Source organism: Pollachius pollachius, assembly GCF_949987615.1.
Source record: "Pollachius pollachius genome assembly, chromosome: 3".
In the NCBI taxonomy this organism is placed as follows: Eukaryota; Metazoa; Chordata; class Actinopteri; order Gadiformes; family Gadidae; genus Pollachius; species Pollachius pollachius.
This window is the reverse complement of record NC_136936.1, coordinates 16,170,007-16,192,041: the sequence shown is the minus strand read 5'-3', so window position 1 is coordinate 16,192,041 and position 22,035 is coordinate 16,170,007. Positions and strand designations below refer to the sequence as shown.

At 44.2% G+C, this 22,035-nt stretch overlaps 1 protein-coding gene across 1 annotated transcript in view; it reads right to left on the bottom strand.

Moving 5' to 3' along the window:
* Window positions 1-22,035, bottom strand: part of sik2b (salt-inducible kinase 2b) — a 39,948-nt gene that overhangs the window by 10,819 nt on the left and 7,094 nt on the right. Inside the window, exons 3-7 of the mRNA XM_079732013.1 lie at window positions 16,230-16,293; window positions 8,426-8,587; window positions 4,685-4,809; window positions 3,919-4,042; window positions 896-1,122 (exon numbers count right to left, since the gene is read on the bottom strand). Coding sequence (XP_079588139.1) covers window positions 896-1,122; window positions 3,919-4,042; window positions 4,685-4,809; window positions 8,426-8,587; window positions 16,230-16,293 — 702 coding nt within the window. The remainder of the gene's footprint in view (window positions 1-895; window positions 1,123-3,918; window positions 4,043-4,684; window positions 4,810-8,425; window positions 8,588-16,229; window positions 16,294-22,035) is intronic.

The following is a 22,035-nucleotide window of genomic DNA, read 5'->3' as shown; positions in this document are numbered from 1 at the left end:
GGTGGACTGGTTTCAACAAGAGCGCTGCTGAGGTAGAGCAGGATCTTACAAGGTGCTATAGGTGATAGTTTAGAATTGTTTTGATAGTAGTTCAATACGGGATGTCTTAGCCATCCGTAAGCTTTAATTGAGCGAAATGCGCTCGTTTGAATATCTTTTTCGAGGTTGACTACACCTTGCTCTGTTTGAGACTGTTTCGAATTTAGACCACTCCCAGCTAATGTCTGACCAATCAGGGCTTCTCCCTTCTCAGAACTTCATGTCCGAATATATCAACATATATTGGAGCATAATATAAATTCATGCCCCAAAATGTATTAATATAATAATAATCAAATTATTAATAATAATAAAACTCTGCTTATTGAGCTCTAATTCAAACAAAAATAAATGAGAACCTGAAAACTTAACAGAGCCCTGCCCTAAGATCCCAATAAGTGAACATTGAAACTAATACATTTACATTGTGCTTCTGAATTTGAACATATGGGAATATCAAAGAGGTGAGTTCAAAACGAATCAATTCTGTTCAAAGAATAATATCCCAATGTTATGAACACAAAGGTGTTTACATCTCCCTAAATAAAATGAAATGGCTTTTAAAATTCAAAACAGTACGGCGCTGATTTGCAACTTTAAAAATATGATGGAATTAGACATTGTCGAATAAAGCCCAAGACAAATAGCGTCCAAGCCACCCCAATATGGACTAGGTGAGTCCCATGCGAGTTCATTATTCTGCACTGCACAAACATTGCGCAGTTCAGTGAAAGACTAACAAAGTGTTTGTCTCGCTGTGCGGGTGAAGGAGAGCGAGCGCACCCTGATCCGTTTAAAGAGGCCCCACTCTACACAAGCTTAACGCCCCGTCCCTGGCCGCTCCCCGCTCACTCACCTCGACGGTCTTGTGCTGGTCCACGCCCAGGCTGTGCATCAGACGGAGGACCTGCTCGCTGTACTCCCCCACACCCGCCTCCCCCTCGTTGGGCGCGGCCGGCTGGTAAAGCATGGGCCGCTGCACCGGCACGTCCAGCAGCATCCACTTGTGCTCCTTGATCTGGGCCACGGACAGACGCTTGGACGGGTCTAGCACAAGCATCCTGCGGATCAGGTGTTCACAGTCTGGGAAGGGGGGGGGGGGGGAGATGGAAGACGCAACACAGTGGGGGTGAGGACTTTTGCATGGTCTACACAAGTCTTTCATTCAGATCGACCCGTTTCTGTGGGTTGGTTGGGTTGATTAGATTGTAATTAACAAAGGAGTTGGGGCAAGTCATTTACAGGCTCTAGGATGCCCGCATTAGTGCTTTTGAAACCCAACGCTTTTGACTAGGAGTTAAGAAACCCTAACTACTACACTATCCTATCCTGTGAAATTAGCTTCAATCAATCAAACCACGTTTCTAAGAGCAATAAGAAACTGCTTCTGCTTGACAGTGGTGTAACAGGGACTTCATATGAAACCGTCTTTAGCTTCCAGGGAACATGGGCTACATTGACTAGATAACCAACAAGACTATACCTTCCTCCCGCAACACACCCCGTCGGGCATCTTTCAGTGCTTTCTACTAGACGTGTGTGTCTAGCCTCTTTCCCCTCCTCCTGCTGAGAAGCGGCCCCATATAGCTGGTGGTCAGTCTGAAGTCAGACTCCGCTGGGGGCTCTTAATAGCATTACAGTCCCCTAGGCTGGGCCACTCCGCCTAGCCTGCCTGCCTAGAGCCCCCATCTCTCATTTTTATACTGCCTCTTACCGGCTGCCCGTGCCACACTCATAATTTATCTGTAATGGGACTACTACAATATGAATCCTAGTAAATAATGCACATGGCATAAAGATTCAAGGATGGACGGGCATAGGCACAGACGCATGCCTAGTCCAAGACATGCACGCTCACACACACACACACACATGCACGCACACACATACTTGCGCGCACACACACACACACACATTTGCACACACCTGTCTGGCTACCCTGCTGTTCTACTAATATACCCCCCCCTTCCCCCACCCCTCATCATAAAGTGTATCGCAGAGAACTGAGGTTTGGCAAAATAAATAAATAGAATTGCATTTGGCATTGAATCTGAAATGCACTTCATTAAAACACAACCTAAAAGGGTTAACTTAACCCAAAAGGATGAGGTGAAATAGTAGAGCTAAGAGTGCCTAATAATGTTCCACTGTGAAAGGATTCAGTTCATGTGCAGCATGCTGTACCCGGGCGTAAGTCAGCAAGCCTTTGGACCGCAGGTTCAGCACTGCTGCTGCTACTGCCTTGTTTATAGCAACCAGGAAGCTAGCAAGTCGCTGGGGAGAGCTATGCTATGTAGCTGGCGTGGACTTGCTGGCTGATTAGTTGTCTGAGTGATTGACTATCCCAGCCAGTGCGCCATTACACCACAATGACTCCACTACAAAAACATCCCTGTTTGAATCTGTCCCGGGGTGTGGAGTTACACCGCGTCTGGAGAACTGCAGCGCGTTGGTACTTTGATCTAGCAGCACACGGAGACATGGACGCGCTAACCTTTACAATCTGTACTGAACTCCTTTGATCACGAAGGAGACACAGAGCTAGACAATGTAAATAATAATTCAGAATAATTCAAACGGGTGACTCAGACACATGCGAGTCTGAGTAACTGTTGGTAGACCCAAAGTAACGACAAATGAACAGAATAAAATACCTGACAGAGAATGAGGGAGGAGGTGGGGGGGGGGCAGCTTGTTCGGGTTGCACAGGTGCGTGCATATGTGTGTGTGTGTGTGTGTTTGTGTGTTCCTTGGACGAGCGAGCAACTGGCCGTTTCCCCCCCACCATCGACCCCGGCCTGAAGGCTCCTCCAGAGGGGTGCGGCGGCGTGGCGTGCGAGGCTGCCATGAGCGCCGCGGCTTTGGGTAGCGAGGGGAACAACAGGAGGTCCACTGTGGCCCCATGGAGGAACCGGCACACGGTGTTCTCGCTCCAGGGGGAACGTAGAGTGGTGGGCGGCGTACTGTGCGTGCATGGCCGTAACTCTCCCTGCATCCAGCCCCCCCCCCCCCGCGCTCCTCGATGGCCCCCGCCCCCACGTCCAAATTGTTTCAAGATCCAGAACAATTCCTGGTGGACCCGCTCAAGCCCCCCACCTCCGTCTCCTCCCCCCTCCCCCGTCCCCCCTGGAGAATGCGTCACGCACAACTTCAGACAGCATTCTGCTGGAAGGACGGAGAGAGTGAGACCAAAAGACAAATGGATGCTTTGCAGCACTACGCAGGCAGACAGACAGAGACAGAGACAAAGACAGAGAGAGAGAGAGAGAGAGAAAATAGAGAGCAAGAGAGGGAGAGAGGTACAGGAGCCTCAGAGAAACAGGCAGTAATACAGTCAGGCTGCTGGAAGCGTTTCCTGGCTCTTCTCCAGGTTACATAAACAGCCTGAACGATTGAGATTATCTGTTGCTAGCGGAGTAGCACGGCCAACGCTGGCAGTGCTTCCTCAGAACTTCTGACTAACCGGACTGTCCCGCTCTGTGATGCCCATGTGCGCACATATGCATCACATATGCAAGTGTGCATAGCTCCAAAAGTATATTTGCATACTTTCAAAACACAAAAGCATAGAGAGAACACACCCACAAAACACACACAGACACACACACACACACACACACACACACACACACACACACACACACACACACACACACACACACACACACACACACACACACACACACACACACACAAGCTTGGAGAAAAGACAAAACCTTCAAAATAATTGTTAATGATGTGGGGATTTCCTGCTTCTGCTGTTGCGGCTCATCGTGGTGCACTCATGTGAGGACAGGAAAAGAACCCTCTAGTGGTGGGGGATCATTGAGCTGCGCTCAGTGGTGTTCATGTGTAACTGGGTCCCGATTGAGGCTTCACCTTCGGTCATGAAGTAGGGGATGCGGAAGCGACCCTCTAGGACTCTCTGTCTCAGGACGGGCAGGGTAGGGCCGTCAAAGGGCAGCGCCCCGCACACCAGCACGTATAGCACCACCCCCATGCTCTGCAGAGGGAGACGGAGAACACACACACACACACACACACACACACACACACACGGAGCAGTGTGAGGACAGAGGCTGGGAACAATCATTACATCATATATCAATCAGCGGCTTCCGGATGCGAGCAGCCCCTGGATTATGGTCGCAAGGAGGACTCACGTGCACACACATGGCCGTGCACGCGGCTCTCTGGATGATTATGTCATAAAGTGGGGGCTGTGCTCCGTGATTGGGAATAAAAAAAAAAATACTTATCTCTTGATTGCTTTGGTGGAAGAATAGGCAGAGGGGATTATGCTGGTAGGACTTTGTTCTGAGTACACGCGGATCAGATTCATTTGGAATAATGGTACTGCATGTACCTTAGCGGTTCATAAACATAAACTAGGCGGGCAGGATAGTGTCGTGGTTAGGGCATTCAACCCCCAGCCCAAGGGTACGAGGTACTAGGTTCAACCTTCAAGGTCCGCAGCCTACCTATAAGCGTCCTGGTGCAAGATTCCTCATAACTCTACATGTGTACGCAAGTCTTCTTAGATTAAAGTATCTGCTGGATTCCACATGTAATGCGTAGTACATGCCTCAAGTTCCAGGGCTGTAACAGACTGTCAGTGCCAGTGCTCTTATATCTTATATCCTACCCAGATGTCCAGCTGGGGCCCCTCGTACTGCTGGCCCTCAAAGACTTCGGGGGCCGCGTAGGGGGGGCTTCCGCACCACGTGGCCAGAGGCTCCCCGGGAAGGAAGAAGTTCCCGAAGCCAAAGTCTGCATGATAGCAGAGAGAGAGAGGGAGGAAGGAAGGTGGCAAGGGTTAGAGGAAGCCACATCAAACTTCAATTTTGGTTAAAAATGAAAATGGGTTTATTCACACAAGCGGTCTTCAGCACATGCTGGCGTAGTGTTTCTTGAATGAAGGAGTTCAATATATGTGTAATATGTTGGAGGTAGGGATGATGAAGAGCCAGATTTTGCGAGCGGGAGAAATTCATGAGAATATTATAATAAAAGAGAAATTAAAACTTTATTGTGGTGGCAGAGGACTGTGTCAACATCCCTGTGGGGTTAGCATCAGGTTTTACATAAGAAATGCTCAGCATTATTTGCTCAATGAAGAAACTGGCTCCAAGGCAGCCTCCTCGGAGGCCAATATGAGGTCATCAAAAGCCAGCAATTTAATTGGTTATCTGGAGAACGCTGATCATTTTATCTCCACCAGAGGATCAGTTTTAAAAGAGGTTACATAAGTGAAAGTATGCATGCATGATTCAGTCCTATAGTTATAGCCACATGCAAGCAAATACAGACACTGGCAATCTGTGTTTCTCTAGCTGCCTCTCTCTGTCTCTCTCTTACACATGCGCGCACACACACACACACGCACACACACGCACACACACACACACACTATCTTAAGCACACTCCGAAGTACCAAGTCTGTCTCTGATTAAAATTCAACCCAGGGCTGTAGTAACATCTCGGTATGTTGCTCAATCTTCCGGAGCCAACCTACGTGCCTGTCCTCTGCAGTAACATAGTGCGGGGGTGTGACCCTGCCGCTCAGAGATCTGAGGAGACCTCTCCTTCTCCCCTGGCCCTGAGGTGTCGCTTGTCAGAAGCCGGCCCGCTGATACCGACGCCACGGCCCGGGACTTGAGAACAAGGCCGGCTTCAGTTCGCTTATACTGTTTTTTTCTTCATTCTTTCTTCCTTTCTTCCCCGCCGCTCATAATGGTTTCATAAAGACACCGGAGGAGCGTGACGCCGAACAGACAGATAGCACTAATGAAAGAGGCCAGGGGTTGAATAACAGGGGGTGGCTGACCCGCACGCACACCCACACGTACGCACGCACACACGTCATAGCCCGACAGTGATCTGAATGTTGTGATCGGCCGCTGGTGGGTGATCCAATATGTCCCCTCGATGATGATTTATGGAGAACACACATGAAAGGCGAGCCACTGAACATGTGGTCCACATCGGTCTGCTTATGGAGCATGAGTTGTGCTCTAAGTATTAAAGAATGCTACTTTTGTGTCGGTCTTCCACCCTGGTTAACACCGCGTTTGGTCCCATAATCATCAAAACCGCCGTTGTTTGTTTTATTTTCAGATGAGGCCCATTATTTTATGCCAACAGGGGACACAGGGGCACTGATACCAGTACGTGCATCTTATGTGTATGCAAAATACTGATAATGATATCACAACTAACAGGAAAGTATCTACTTTGACTAGAAACAAATAAACCTGCATCCCAGTAAAGGTTGGGCGACATTTGGAAATATTTGTATATATATAATATTTCATTCTTCGTCTAACTGATTGTAATTGAATTACACATGGAAATTTCCAGAATGCTATCGGACTAAAAGTAGTTTTCCTTTCACACTGACTGTCAAACGTCACACATGATAATTTTTTAAGGGCATATCTTCGTTTCACAACAATGCGGTACCATTCAAAGACGCTCAAGGATAATATTGAATCATGGCCCGGCCCTACTTCAAAGAGTAAACAGGAAAAGCCCCCCCCTGGCCGTGGCTATCCTCCTCCCTGTCTACTACCAGCTTGACCTTTCATTACTGACCGCTGCCCGGCTTCAGACGCCCACGACCTTTAGGAGGTGTAGGAAGGCGCTGCTGGATGCAGCCCAACCCCAGGGGGCAGAGAGGCGCTCCCTGGACGTTAATGACCAACTAGCCACATACAAATCAAATGCAAATGGATACAAAAAGGCTGGCGTCTCTTTCTGACACCGGTTGTCATGCCCGAATCGCTCCATATGGAGCGACAACGAAAATAACAACGGCACTGTGTCGCCATACATGCGGCGGTAAATCAGACGTCTGTATATAAATAAGGGTATATTTATGTATCACCTGTGAAAGGCCTCCATCGGGGGAAGGCAGAGCTGAAGTGGGGGGAGGAAGGGAGGGTGAATGGAGAAGAGGTTTTCAGATCTTTGCACTGTGTGACCCACTCTCCCTGTCCGGCCCGATGGGCTGCAGATCACATGTCCTTGTGAGGATGACCCTTAGGGGAGCACCACGGGTGTGCTCGGACGAGGAGAGCACCACCACACCAGGACACGTGATGACGGGCCCCGTAGATGCAACGCACGTCAGCCCCTGGACGCCTCCCTACGTCAACCAAGGCGCTCCACCGGTACGTGAACAGCATCCATAGGGTGGCCCTCCACCTACCATAATCCCTAAGTTATTTATTATACCGTGAGGGGCTTTAAATTGGCCCAGGGAGACTGTGCTAATTGCTCTAGGGGAAACAGGGTGATGTCCTTCAGCCCTTTGCGCCTTCATGTCAGGCCTTCCCATGAGGACGCTAATTCCACATTGATACCTGAACACCCTCCCTCCCTGAACCTAAAGAACGACATGTGACCCCACCAAGGTGGTAGTAGTGCCAGCTCCTCACTATACCATTATATACAATTCATATATATATACTGAATGTACAATTTATTCCAAATATTAAAAGTATTTAATTATTGATTCTGAATAATAATTAGAAAAAAAATTATAATAAATAATAAATAATAGCAATAATAATTATTAATTATAATATAATTAATGAATTAATAAATGATTAATCATTTAATCAATACAATTATATTATTATCATATTGCATTGATTAAAGATTAATTTGTATATAGAGTATATAGAGATGAATCAAGAAGCCAAACATCATAGTGACTTCCCTATCTCCCCCCACCTCACCCCCCCTCTTCCCCCTGGGAGACAGAAGCAGGAGGTCATTCTGGAGAGCCAGGTCTAAATGCCACTCGCTTGGTAATCACTCCATAAGGCCATGCTTTCACCCAAAGAGACACCGGTTTACCCGAAAACCGCCATCGTTGTTGCTAAACTTTAGCTGCTTTCACATAACAACTATTTGGATGAATATTTCTGACCACTGTGACTTGTTTTTGAAAGAAGGACTATTAGACTTCAGGGTTTACGGTGGGACTTGTAGTTGTTTTTGCGTCTAGCATTAACCCAGCAATAAGCAGAGTCTAGCAACTTCATTCAAGTGTTTGAAATGACTGGGTACTGTAGCATACAGCAGTTGAGCTCATGAAGGGTCAGGGATCAGAACAAAATGGTTTTACAATGACAGAAGAAACGCATAGTCCTCTGTACTGCTGCAGATACAGCGTATTGTCAGAGAGGGTGTGTAGGTGACTGGTTAAGCACAATGTGTTGTGAGAGAGACCATGCCTGTGTGTGTGTGTGTGTGTGTGTGTGTGTGTGTGTGTGTGTGTGTGTGTGTGTGTGTGTGTGTGAGAGACTGTGCCTGTGTGTGTGTGCGTGTGCTTTTATGCATGTGCGCGTGTGTGCATGCGTCCATACACACAGCCTACCTGCTATCTTAATGTTCATGTGTCCATCCAGCAGCAGGTTCTCGGCCTTCAGGTCTCTGTGGACAATGTTGCGGTTGTGACAATATTCCACAGCAGACAGGATCTGCCAAAACTTCCTCCTGGCCTCCAGCTCGCTCAGACGGCCGTGCTTCGCCAGGTAGTCTGCAGCCGGGAGGCAAGGGAGAGGAAGAGGGAGGGAGGGAGGGAGGGAGGGAGGGAGAGGTGAGGAGAGTCAGAGAACAAGTGTGTCCTCTTACCGTCATGAATGAGGGAGCAAAAATCCAATGAGCCGTGATAAAACTATGTCTGGCTCAAACCTCACACTGACCTGAAAGAAGTATGCAAGTATGACGTATAACCATATATTTCAACAGTCGTACACTAATGTGAATAAATCATATTGCTAAGATAACATAAACACAAATTAAATTGTCAGACGACCGAGTAAAGGGGAACGCCGCTTCAGGGGAGCGAGCATTATCTCCACGGTATTGCATGACCTTACGTGATCACTGTACATCAGCTGAAATGTGCATGATATGAGAACGTAATGTTCCACACCCCATGTACTGGCCCCGCAGCACATCTGTGTGTGTGTGGTGTACAATGTGTAGGAGGGTGTACAATTTGTGCCTGGCTGTTCTGTGTGTGATTAATGCTGTGTCATTGTGTATGCATGTGTGTGTGTGTGTGTGTGTGTGTGTGTGTGTGTGTGTGTGTGTGTGTGTGTGTGTGTGTGTGTGTGTGTGTGTGTGCGTGTGTGTGTGGGCGTCCAGGGGTGGACTGTACTGAAGACAGTGAGTTGTCACAGCTGGAGGATAGAGCAGGGGGGACCAGCAGCACTACCTTGTGCTCCGTTTCAGTGGGAGTTACAAATTTCAATCAAATCATGAAGTCTTGTAATGCTAACGGCACGGAAGATGCCTTTTGATGGACTGGTTTAGATAAACAGACAGATACAAACAAACACACACTCACACAGACACAAACATACACACACACACACACACACACACACACACACACACACACACTTGTGAACAGAGACAAATACCCACACACTCACTCACACACACACTCACACACGCACTCTCTCACACACAAAAACAGCAGGAAACTGCCATGGCCTGATAAGCCCTGACACACTCAGAGCGATCCTCAGCGGACTAACCCCGAGAAGAAATGCCGTCGTGAAACTGGGCTTGTTCTCAGTGATTCACAATGCCGTGTGATGTGTCCGTTTATCTGCGTCGCACCAACACTGCAGCACCAGGATGGCCAGTCGAGGCCCCTGCTTGGAGTAGACTGAACTTGACCTAGAAAGGTTGAGCTCTGGACTCTAAGGGAGAGAGCCAGAGGTCATGAACTCTGCTCTGTGTGACCAATGACTCGTCACTCTCAGTGACGAGTGACCTTATCATTCAACTCAGTCTTCCACAGTAGACAACGTCAAAAACAACATTACATTTATTTTATCTATTATTTTATTACTTAAAAAATTAATAGATCAAAAAAAACGAAAAAGGATCATTTAGTATGTGAGAGATGAAGTGGGGTTCAGAGGTTTGCTGAGACGGCTTAGGACTTTGTGAATGGGTCACTTTGAACAGGATAATGAAGGCTGATTAGATAGCAGCTAAAACATTCCACAGCAGAGCCCTCTGGTGAGTGGGGCGCTTTTCATGCGGTGCTGCTAATACAAAAAGCCCACCTAGGGAATGTGTCAGGGTGGTTAGAACACAGACCTATGAAGGGACTGGAACACAACACTGTAACGGCACACGGGCACACACAAGGTCTACGGCAAGAATCCACACTGGTATTTTCCTTCAATGTTTGATGCCCAACAACAAAGCGATGGATTAAATAATGCGTAACAGAGATACACCGTGTCTACACTTAATATTTTTTTTAAATAGATCCAAGCCCCAAAGGAGGGATGAGTAATCCACTGATTTAATGTCAGCGGGGGCACGGACCTAAGCATGCAGCATTGCATTCTGGGAAAGCCAATTGATGAAGTATGAATCATAGCGATGTTAGGGAACAACTCACAGCCAGCCTGTTCAGTCTCTGCCTGGCTGAAAGAGGGGCTAAATGAGTCAACAGCTCCGCCACTGTTGGGGAAACTGTCTTGCTAGCCTCACACTCCCCTCTCGTCGTCATACACATCAAAGTTAGTTAGTTAAAGTCCTATGGTTCCTATCCATCTTTATAATGTCCCAATCGAGTTTGAAGTGCCTAGCTTTCTTCGCGGGCATTGACCATGGAATAAGTAAAAAATAGACCAAACTTTAACCAAACTGTTTACCAAACAAGGGTTGAACACCAATAAACTAAGATTAAGAGAGGACAGAGGGTGGGACATTTGAATGGCTGTTTCAAAGGTAGTAGGATGGAGGAGCATACCACTCACACCTGAAAGAGGAGGTAATTGTCCACGCCGGCTGCTGTCCATGACCGTGCAATGTAAATAAGGCTTTTGGTGTGCATGCACGTTTCAATAGCAGTGGAGGGACATCTGCCAACCCTTCAGTTAATAATGGCTATCTATTATAGGGTCCCTGAAAGTGCAGCTACACACATTCAAATGTGCATTTTACCCTCAACACCAGATTTCATTTTTAACCCTGGTCTGCGGAAAAACAAACCTTCTTAAAAAGACATACGCGTCTTGTGTGTTTGTGTGAAACGCATGAAAAAAGGCGCCTACGAATAAAAAAACAGAGGCTCTAACCAAAACAGTGGCTCGGTGATACGCTTCAAGACACAGGATGTTTATTCTTCTCTCCACCCATCTGAGCACAGCTCCCTGTTCTGACGGAGCACACTCACCGCCAGCAGCATCACACTCCTCATGATCCACCAGTGCTTTCTTAAATATGCATGCCCTACATTTCTTCAATACCTTCCCCATGCAGACGGATGCCCCCTGTTCTCTCCTCTGCCTCAACTCCCCTGCCTGCCTGCCTGCCTCTGCTGACACCAACTCCCCCCTCCCCTTATTATTTGTGGATGACCCAATTTCCAGGTTTGATCCGTCTTGTGGTCGAGGGGGGGGGGGGCGAGGCGAACGGTTGTGTAGCAGACGGACAGACAGACAAGCAGAGACAGACAGGCAGCCAGACACAAAGACAAAGCCACAGTTTGGCATGTATGACGCTGCCCATTACTGTGCCCATTATACCCCCCTCCCCCCCTCCCACTTCAAAGAGAGAACCATCACTCTCCGCCTACTTGTGCCAAGCCCAGATCCTTTCTTTTGTCTCTTCAGCCACACACAAACACACACACACACACACGCACACACGCACATAGACACGCACAGAAACAATACTGAAGAAGAATTAAATGCAACCCATTTCCAGAAGATGTCAATGCAGTAGATGGGCCTATTTACAATGTTGAGCTTTCCTAAACGTATATTTGTGTTGGATATTGTTTGTTAGTTTTCCAGCAGCATCCAGAGATTGAGAGTCTGTCTAGGATATTCAGGGCTGCTGTTGCCGTTTGTGACACATGAATGCATTGCATAACAATAGTACATTTTAAGATCGGGACACAACAGCTTTGCAATACGTCGAGAAGATCTAAGAGGCTAAAAGAATGATTCTCTGGAATGGGTTTAGTCCTTGAGCTGGTAAGGTGATTGAACTGCACACCTAGATTCTCTGTCTGAATATGATAAGCTGCGTCCTACCATCTTACTGGTTATCAGAAAACAATGTGAGTTCCAGTTTTTTCTTTTTTTTTATCAGTTTAGGATTTTAAAGAACGGTTTCAGAGTAAACATGACAAGTTGACTGAAGTCCACGTGCAATGTGTACACATACACACACTCCTGTTGACCATAGGACCCTAGAGCATTATAAGTGTAATCCTATCAGTCGATGTGACTGAAAGTAGGTCTCAGACCGTCAAATAGGGGAGGTCAAAGAATGTGTGAGGACAATAACCTATGTTAGAAATTGGTTCAAATTCCTGAAATATCAGGAACAGAATAGATTTAAATCTGGCATGCATATAGGATAGCAAAAAAGGACATGTTGCATTGAATAAGGGCATAAGCTGACCTTAAAGGTCCAGTGTGTAGAATGAAGTGTCAAAAATGGAATATAACATTTGGAAGTATGTTTCAATAAGTATATAATCTCATGAAAATAAGAATCGGGGTGTTTTTGTTACCTTAGTTTGAGCCTTTTATATATACGTGGGGAGCGGGTCCTCCTCCATGGGGGCCGCCATGTCGCACCACCATGAATGTTCAGTGGCCCAGAATGGACAGAGAGCTTTTAGAGAGAATGCGTTTGTAAGAAAATGCATTTTGGGCTAAGAGTTGTAGGAAGGAGTCGGCATGTTATCCTCATCTCCAAAAACCCTAGCCCTCTCGGACACAGACTTCAAAATCAACGGTTTTCCTGAACAAGTTTCACACATCCACACATAACCTCACACCGTAGCCTTTAAGTGTCTATGAAGGACGTCAAAGTCAACCGCTGGCCATGAGCTTCACAGATCTTCACACGCACACCGTGGCGTTATACGATAAGTGTCCCAGAACCTTAACCCTCTCTAGGATGTGGTCATCAACCGCTGCAGAGACGAGGTCCGCACACACTGGGGCGTTATATTGAAGTTTCCTAGAAGCTTAACCCTCTCTTGGAAGCACGCGGACATCAACCGCTGGACAGACGGTAAAACAGAGTAGCGAATGGCACTCGCAGTTCGCGGATGAGGGGGATTATGATTATGAAGTGGGTGTACTCTCACACATCCATCTACTGGAAACGTTACTTTTTGAGGTAGTTTCCATGTTCAATAACTAGAAGGAGGCTCCTCCATCTTACGGAAAACGTAAATCAAGTTGAATCATCAATACATATTTTGATAATTCTAGGTGTAAAAATGTGTCCATGGGAAGTGGACAAAGATAGCCGTGTGTGATCGGTTAAACTGCTCTATTCGCAGGCTAAAATTGATTTCCCTTTTACGCACAACTTAGATATTTTTTACAGCTCGCGCCAGCAAATATAACCGTTGAACCATTCAAATTCGGGTATCTTTGTCATAGTCGCCAATGGACACTGTACAAGTTGTAAGACATGGTGGAGGTTATAGCCTATTTATGTTTATCCAAACAGTGTTCTTACTGCATCCATAGTGGTAAACTACAAACCTAGACCTAGAATTATCGCCATCTGTTGTATATATTGATCATTCATCTCGATAGCGGTCGGCGCTACAAGCCAATGTTTACTTGCACTGTGGTATGTGACTATAGATTGCTGTTGACGACATGAAGTCGTGCAGTTATATCGCAACAGTGATGATGATGATTATTTATACCTGTATATAAATGATGATTATTTCAGTTATTGAACAGAAAACAAACTTCTCCAAAACACCACCACACATCATAATCCGCTAACAGCCACTGGCTACGCTATAACACTTGGAGTAGAAAGTAAAACTCAATAATAATAAAAGTATAATTGATTCCTCCAAACTAATAGGGTATCTTAGTAAAAGGACGCAACATAAGCTCGTCCTCACTAGGCTTTATAGTTTGAGTGTTCCATCTGTCTTTTCACTGGTGTGATTATTATAGTAATATTCAACATATCTGCATCGCAGCGGATGAAAGTAGTATTTAACGTATGTGTAGACTTCATTGTTTATCAGGCGTGATGTGAGAAAATAATTTCGTTTTCAAATCTCTGTAGGCCAAGGGGAAAGTGCTAGATCTGCTTACTTAGCCCTTAGTTTTTGAGTTTTTAGGGGCCATGTCACATCATCTCCGCATTTATGCAGATAACGCTGCATTATTTTTTGCATTTGCATTATTTATTGCATTTCTTTTTTTATATTATAGGGGAAACACTGCCTATAGTTAAAATGTAGATTTATTATGAATTGCTAAACACAATTCATAAATCTATTAAATTACCTCATCACTTGACACTTGGCTACTCGATGCTGCCCTGAACTATAACATCATTTTGGTACCTACTGGCACCTCACTCAATACAGGCCAGTACAGGCCAACGTAGCTGTTGGAAAGGGAGAGGATTGGGTGGGGATTCATTTTTTTTGCAATCTCACTGCTAATGGCCACCTCAAATTTACACACTGGACCTTTAACTTCTTCTAAACTCTGCAATCTTGCAGTCAGTGCAGACGTTCAACAGGAAGAAAGAAAAGAGCAATGGATCAAAACAGTCGCATGTATTAATTTAACTCACAAAGGATCACAGTAGGTCTTTTAAGATTTTGATATCTCTTTGATATCTATTTGATATTAGGCACCTGGTATGGCAGGAACACCTGATGTCATTAAAAGTTACTGTGTGTGTGTGTGTGTGTGTGTGTGTGTGTGTGTGTGTGTGTTGTTTTTCATACGCATGTTATGTACATGTGGGCTTACAAAAGCAGTGCACATCACTCGTCTCCATTGCAGAGCTGGATTTCTTATCTTAAGCCTGACTCCATTCAAACCTGTTCTGAGTTTCTCCTGTATTGTTCCTTGCTGTGTAATGGTGCCCTATGCAAAATGTGCTATTTGCCGTCTTGCAGGCATGGCTCATTGTGACTGAAAGGTGCTGGCTTAGTGGATTCCCTCAGGTATGAAGCCGTATTCGCCCTATTGTTTATTCTTTTCACGATGCAGTTGAGAGAGATACATTTCCCTGTGGATTTGGATTCAAACTGGTAGCTGCAAAAGTCAATGTTCACAGTGTGCTCTATTCCAAAACAATGTAATTGCTGGATTATTAAAACAATTATATTCCGGAGTACAGACTGTCCTCACTGTCATTTATAGATCTGCCAAATCAAAAACACCTTACTGAAAATTACTTCCCACCATCTTCTGAAATTATAATTTTGTAGTTTGCCTTGGAACGAATTGTGCAAGATCCAGCTTGATTGACAGAACTTTGTTGTAAAATGGATGTATAATTCAATTTGTTGTCCCTCTACGGATAAGAGGGACAATAAACATTGTAATGAGGGACCTTTAACCTTCAGGGTAGAGCTACGTTTAGGGGACGTTAACAATTTGAATAGATTTAAACAAAATACTTGATCCACTTGTGAACATATACAGTATTGAGCAACGTGTAACGTGTCTTCCAGCTACGGATGTGCTATGCCAGCATGTGGTTTCTTTGGGTGGACGTGATTCAGCTTTGAGGGAGGCTACCCTTTAGAAATATATTTTATTGTTAGAAAATGTAATGAATATCTTTCAAACATAAAAAGTTCATGATTTAAGAGTTAGCCCTTTATGAAGGCCACTGTATTAGAATCTGAAAGGCCGAATTCTAAATACATCACCTATTGTCATTGCTCTCAGAGGGTTTCTGTAAAGAGACAGCCGTCCCTAGTAGTCAGCCAGGACATAACATCAAACCAGTATAGCAGTACACAGGCCTTGATTGTGAACCATTCCAGTCGAGTTGTTGCCTCAAGGTGAGCTTCAAAATGTCCTGCCCTTGCAATTGTGAGTGACACAAGCCCAGGACTTCATCAGTCCTAGATAACAAGTGGCATATTTGAAAGCATTAAGATGAACCTGACAATGGGTTTTATCTGTCATCTGTGCTCTACTAGCATCGACTACATCGTCTTTCAGGAAGAAGGGAACTGGCACTGCAGATAGAAATCAATCTTGAGAGTAAGTGACAGATTTGAACACACACACACACACACACACACACACACACACACACACACACACACACACACACACACACACACAGCAGTTCTTTTTTTTTTTAGAACAAAGGAGTTTGTGAACACTCACCAAAGATCTCTCCATTCTTGGCGTACTCCGTTACTAAGTAGAGCATGTTTTTTGTTTCCATTACCTGGAAGAAGAGAAAGGAAGTGAGACAAAGGACAAGCCATTGGGAACAAAAAGCAGGAGGGAGAGAAGAAGACTGCAAGAGATAATACATAAATATCTACAGCACAAAAAATAACTTGACCTTTTCAACACCATCGTATGATGACCCAGTGAGATAGAGATCGATGACAGATACAACAACAGTTAAGCTTGTTCAAAAATAAATATATTTGTACCAACACATTCCCAGAAGCACTCCCTGAATATGTACAATTCATAGACGTGGGCTACACTGCAATACTAGGATGAACAAGGGAGTATTGAAAAATGTCATGAATGACACAAGAACTAAATATACTTTTCATGGGGCACACTTCTATTCAACAGGAAAGGAAAAGGATGACACTGACTCCACTTCAATCCGATAAAAATAGATCATCCACTATTCACCAGTTAGAAGAAAACATCAAATTTGTGCACAGCATGATAACAGGCAGGCAGACATAAATAGTACCCCCTTCTCAACCCCAGACCTTTGGAGGATACTCTTCCACAGTTATGTTGGGGCAGGGGCGTTGTTGTCAGTTTATTCGTGTTGTGCATGACGAAACCAGCTGTAACCGTAGCCTTTCATTACCTCCCGCTGAGCTCTGTTTGTGTCCAGCCCTCACCTACCACTGTCACTGAGCAACCATAGGTACTCAGAAACAAGCAGGCACTAAAAGCTTAATTGAGTAAAGTACCTTGACTTCATGCACATGCGTCAAAGTTATAAAAGTTACGCTGCAACCACATGAACAGCGGCAGATAATTGAGATAGCGATCTAGTTAAATACTTCCAAATGATTACAAATGACAAATAGACCAAATGCTTGCCACCGGGACAAAAGCCAGAATTACTAATACATTGCCTCAGTTCGCTAACAGCTGTTATACAAATGACTACAACCTCTCTAATGTTTCTCTTCAAAGCAATGGCACGCAGCCCCATACAATAGCTTGTTATGACATGTGCCTGTAAATTCAGTTTATATATTACTATTAGCATGTTTTCTTAGTGATACATTTTCTTATTACTATTCAAGGTCTGTATAATAACTTCAGGTGGAAGATCTGTTCATCTAGGGCTATACCCATACATCCACAACAGAAAACAGACACATATAAACTGCTTTCTCAACCTCCTATTTCATTATCTTCAAGTCAACAACACACACATGATTAATTTGTATTGCACAACTTCACCCTTATTTACAGGCTTGTCTCATACTCAACTGTCACCGTATTTGCTTGCCGAATGTGCTTGCCTGATTTCTTGGTCATTAGTTTTGGTTTGAAGACAAACATATTTGTATTATCCCTGTGCCATTGGGATATTCATTTGTTGTAGCACAACAAGACAAAACAGTAAACTGTAACCCAGCACAAGGTAAAAGTAAAAATAATATACACTGAATATTTTGTTTGTTTGTGCCAGCTATCCACACACAGTGACGACTTTGAAATGTTATATGCCTCATATGCCTAATTAAAATGACTAATCTAGAAGAAGCAGACAACTTTTCAATTCAACTTTTATAAACAGAAAAGTAGATGTGAATAAAGACTAGGGCAGTCATGGGGACCCTTTAGTTTACGGAAGCATTTTGCCAAGACAACAATTCCGATTAGGGAGGTTCCAAGTAAGCTTGGTTTGTACAATTCTGCTTATTCAGCTGCTCTGATATTTGACGAGGGCATAGATACAGCTACAGTGCCCCTCAATTTGATACCAATTTTTGGTGAACATAAAGATATAAAGTACATGTTCTCAGCAAAAAGGCTAACAAATATAATGTGTAGCGGTTCCAAAAATAAATAATGAAATAATGTCTTTTCTTAAGTGATTAACCAATGGATAGAGTTTTGCTGTATAACTGATTACATATACTCACATTTCAAATGTGGTTTAACATTGGAGTAATCGGTATGGAACCACAATGCCCAGGTCGACTCCACGGGAATCAGGGATGGGAGTCGGACGGTACATTTCTTGCCACGATATCAGGCCAAAATGATCTTGGTATAAGTTATATCTCTTAAAAATGCAAGTGCAAAAATAAGGTAGAAAACAAAGAAACAAATCCCTTCACCCAATGTATTTATACTTTTGGGATAGCATTCAGTGTTGAGCACTTCACACATTCGTAATTTTTTACTTCTAGAGGAAGTCCTTGCATTCTCTTTCAAGCTTTATGTCCAGACATTCAATTTAAGAACTATCCTTTGTTTATTCGTAATTGGAATTAAAGTTGTTTGAATAGTTCCAGTTAGATTATTTTCTTTTTAAGATCACCGTAACCTTTAATCAGCAGGGTTGTCAATGATGTTGACGTACCATAGACTGTTAATAATATGGAGGTTGTGTACATAACGTCAACCACTGGTTTACATACAACCGTAAAAAAAAAAAAAATTCTCTGTATCAGAGAAGAAGAATTTAACCAGTTTTTCCAATTGCAACCATGCCAAACCATATACTCTGTAGGCCGTAAGAGAAAGAAATGGTTAGTAGCTTCTACCAGGGCTTCACAAAGTGGCGGTCATGGCTGCCGCTTGTGACGTATTTACGTTCTGTTTTTAGCTTGGCTTTGAGCAAGTAAAAGCTTCTGCTTTTTCCTGAGATTCTTCTGTTAAGTCCCCTCACTCGCTACACCGTACCACTTTGACATGAGAATCTGCAAGGCTGACGATGATATTGGCAGCATGGGAGCACCTTTAATCTGATAGTCTGTTTGCCTGCTCTATACCAAGGGTTATCATAATATCTTTAGACAGCTGTAATAAAAGGCTAATAATCATTGTTGTATTTTATAATAGGTACAAAGGTTACCACATAGCCAACCAACACATTACACAACTATTTAGTAACGTTTCATGAAACAAGTTGACCTTGTTGTCATTCAACGTGCAATTTTAAAAAGGTATAAAAATGATACATGATGATATAAATTGGTGGTGTTGTCATTATACTAAGTGTTTTACCGTGATATAGTGAAACCGGTTACCTCCCCGTCCCTCATGTGAATATTGAATGCATATCAAAGATTACTTGTTTAATGGAGGTATGGGCAAGAGGAGCGTATGAATATGCCTCTGCTTTCACATCAGCAGACTGGCTTGTTTTCCGGCGTGTGAACGACCCGTTGCTCTGTGACGTAGTGTTATTATGTCTCCTTTGTATTGAAGTTGCTTTAAATAGTGAGCATGAGCATAGCATTCCATTCAGGGCCGCTGCTGAACCTGCCTGCCCTACGTAGGAGTCGCTGAACCGATTTAGAACCAGCAGGCACTCACACATGAATAAACCCAATTGCGGAGGGGGAAGTATCAGAAGGAGAAGTGAGGATGAATCAGTCACACACACACACACACACACACACACACTGAGCCAGACATTCATACTAGGAATCCCACGCTCGTTGTTTATGATCAATTTTCCATCTGTTATCCTGACCAATTCAAGAATTAGCAGAGTGGAGCCGGGCTGTTGGACTGGCACGGACGCTTAGGGCTGCAGTGAACAGTTTCTGATGTTGATGAATCTTTGAAGTCCTGATTAATCTTTTAGTGCGTGAAATGTCATTGAAATTATAAAATGCCCATAACAAGCTACGAGAGGGCAAAGTGATTAAATCTAATGCTTTGTCAGACTAACAGCCAAAATAGTAAATTCATCATTTTGAATAGAGAAAAATCAAATAAATATTAGCATCTCTTAAGCTGTAACTGGAAACTTTATGAATGACTCAAACGCTTAATCAATATTTATTTTGTATGCAACTAATTGACGTCATATACTATATTATAGTGTGCATTCATGCATTTTACTGAAAATACTTAGTAAATATAAATTATTTTAATTCAAATACACATGGGTTCTCATCTAATGCTATGGTTGGATTTCGCCTATGCATTTACCTTTCCAACTGCTATTTTAACCCCGTTACCGTAATGGCGGGTACAACTGGTAGAAACCTTATCTTTCTCAGGCTCTGTCCACACGGAACTGATTTTTGGGTGAAAACGCATAAGTCTTGTGCGTTTGGGCCGACCGTCCAGACGGAGCTGGCGTTTTCAGTGCCCAAAAACTCACTTTTGAAACCAGGTCCCAGAGTGGAAAGTTAAAATCGGACCTATGCAATTTCGTGTTAGGATTTGTCTGGACGCCTGAAACACAAACGATGAAGTCATCGCCCCCCCCACCAGCTGGGCGACGTTAGAGTTGTGTTGAATTTAGTTTTTTTTGTAGCTTTAAGTACAGCCCCTTGGTAAATTTTATTATAACTGTACATTAAAAAGTATTTCTGCTTAATCTTAAAGGTTTAACAACTGCTATCTCCTCCTCGACTGAATGTTGGTTAATGGATGCTCCACTTTCTTTTGTGGGGGACCAGCGCCTTGAATATGTAGTACAGCGTTTCTTCAGCTCCATGCGTACTACAGCGTTTCTTCAGCTCCATGCGTACTACAGCGTTTCTTCAGCTCCATGCGTACTACAGCGTTTCTTCAGCTCCATGCGTACTACAGCGTTTCTACAGCTCCATGCGTACTACAGCGTTTCTTCAGCTCCATGCGTACTACAGCGTTTCTACAGCTCGATGTGTTTTTACAATGAGTCCGTCTTTACGGAGATATTCCTGAAACGCATTAAAGGAAAACGGAGGGGAAAAGATCATTTTCGCCTGTGTGGACAGGCCCTCAGAATCGTCAAATTATCGCTTGATCTGCTGAACCTGAGCCGACTTGGAAAATTTCGTGCCATTTCATGGCACAAATTCCAAAGCATTGAAATAGTCACGGACTGTGATTACAAAAGTAAAACCCAACGCCGCAGAGCTGTACAGATTGGATGAACACACAATCTGGGCTGTGTCGCTTGGACATACACCTCTTCACCTTTTGAACCGGCTTACTACGAAACAGGATATAATGACCATTATTTTGAATCAGACAGGCTGTTGGAAATAGTGATTCAAACACGCATGATAACACGTCCAGCTCTGGAATGCTGCCATGTGGTATTGCAATATGACAATAAGCAAGCGTTCATTTTCCCTCACCAACAAGACTTACATAACCAGATGAAGTCATCTCTGACTCTGAGCTATGGCTTTATAGCAGATCACTGATATTAAAGTGATTATAAGGTGGTCTGACCTACTGTTAAAACACTATCTGCCTAAGGAAACGTATTGTTATTAGGAAGTTCAGGAGGTCTTTTAAACTTCCAAATTCTGTTTCAAAAACTTTCATAATGGTTTCATTCAACAGTTTCTGACAGATTTGAAAAATAGGAAACAATCTTACTACTATAATAGCAGGCCTGTCGCACCAGTTACTCAAGTTACTCATGTGCGCATGTGCCAAGCAGCCTGCAGCTCACTCACATACACACAGCACGCGCAAACGCATACATACACCGCAACCACGCACATACACACCGCGTACACCCACACACACAAACACACACGCATGCACGCGCACACACACCGCACGTCAAGACAAAGGCAGCAACACATACACGGAAGCGCACACACACTCACGCACACAAACGCGCGCACACCGTACGTCAAGACAAAGGCAGCGACACACTCGCCAAGCTAAGACGTTATGTTTTTAAACATAACGGCTCTGCCATCGACACACACGTAGGTAAGAACACACATGCACGCGCACACACCGCAGTGACTCTCACCCAGGTAAGACGTTATGTTTTTAAACA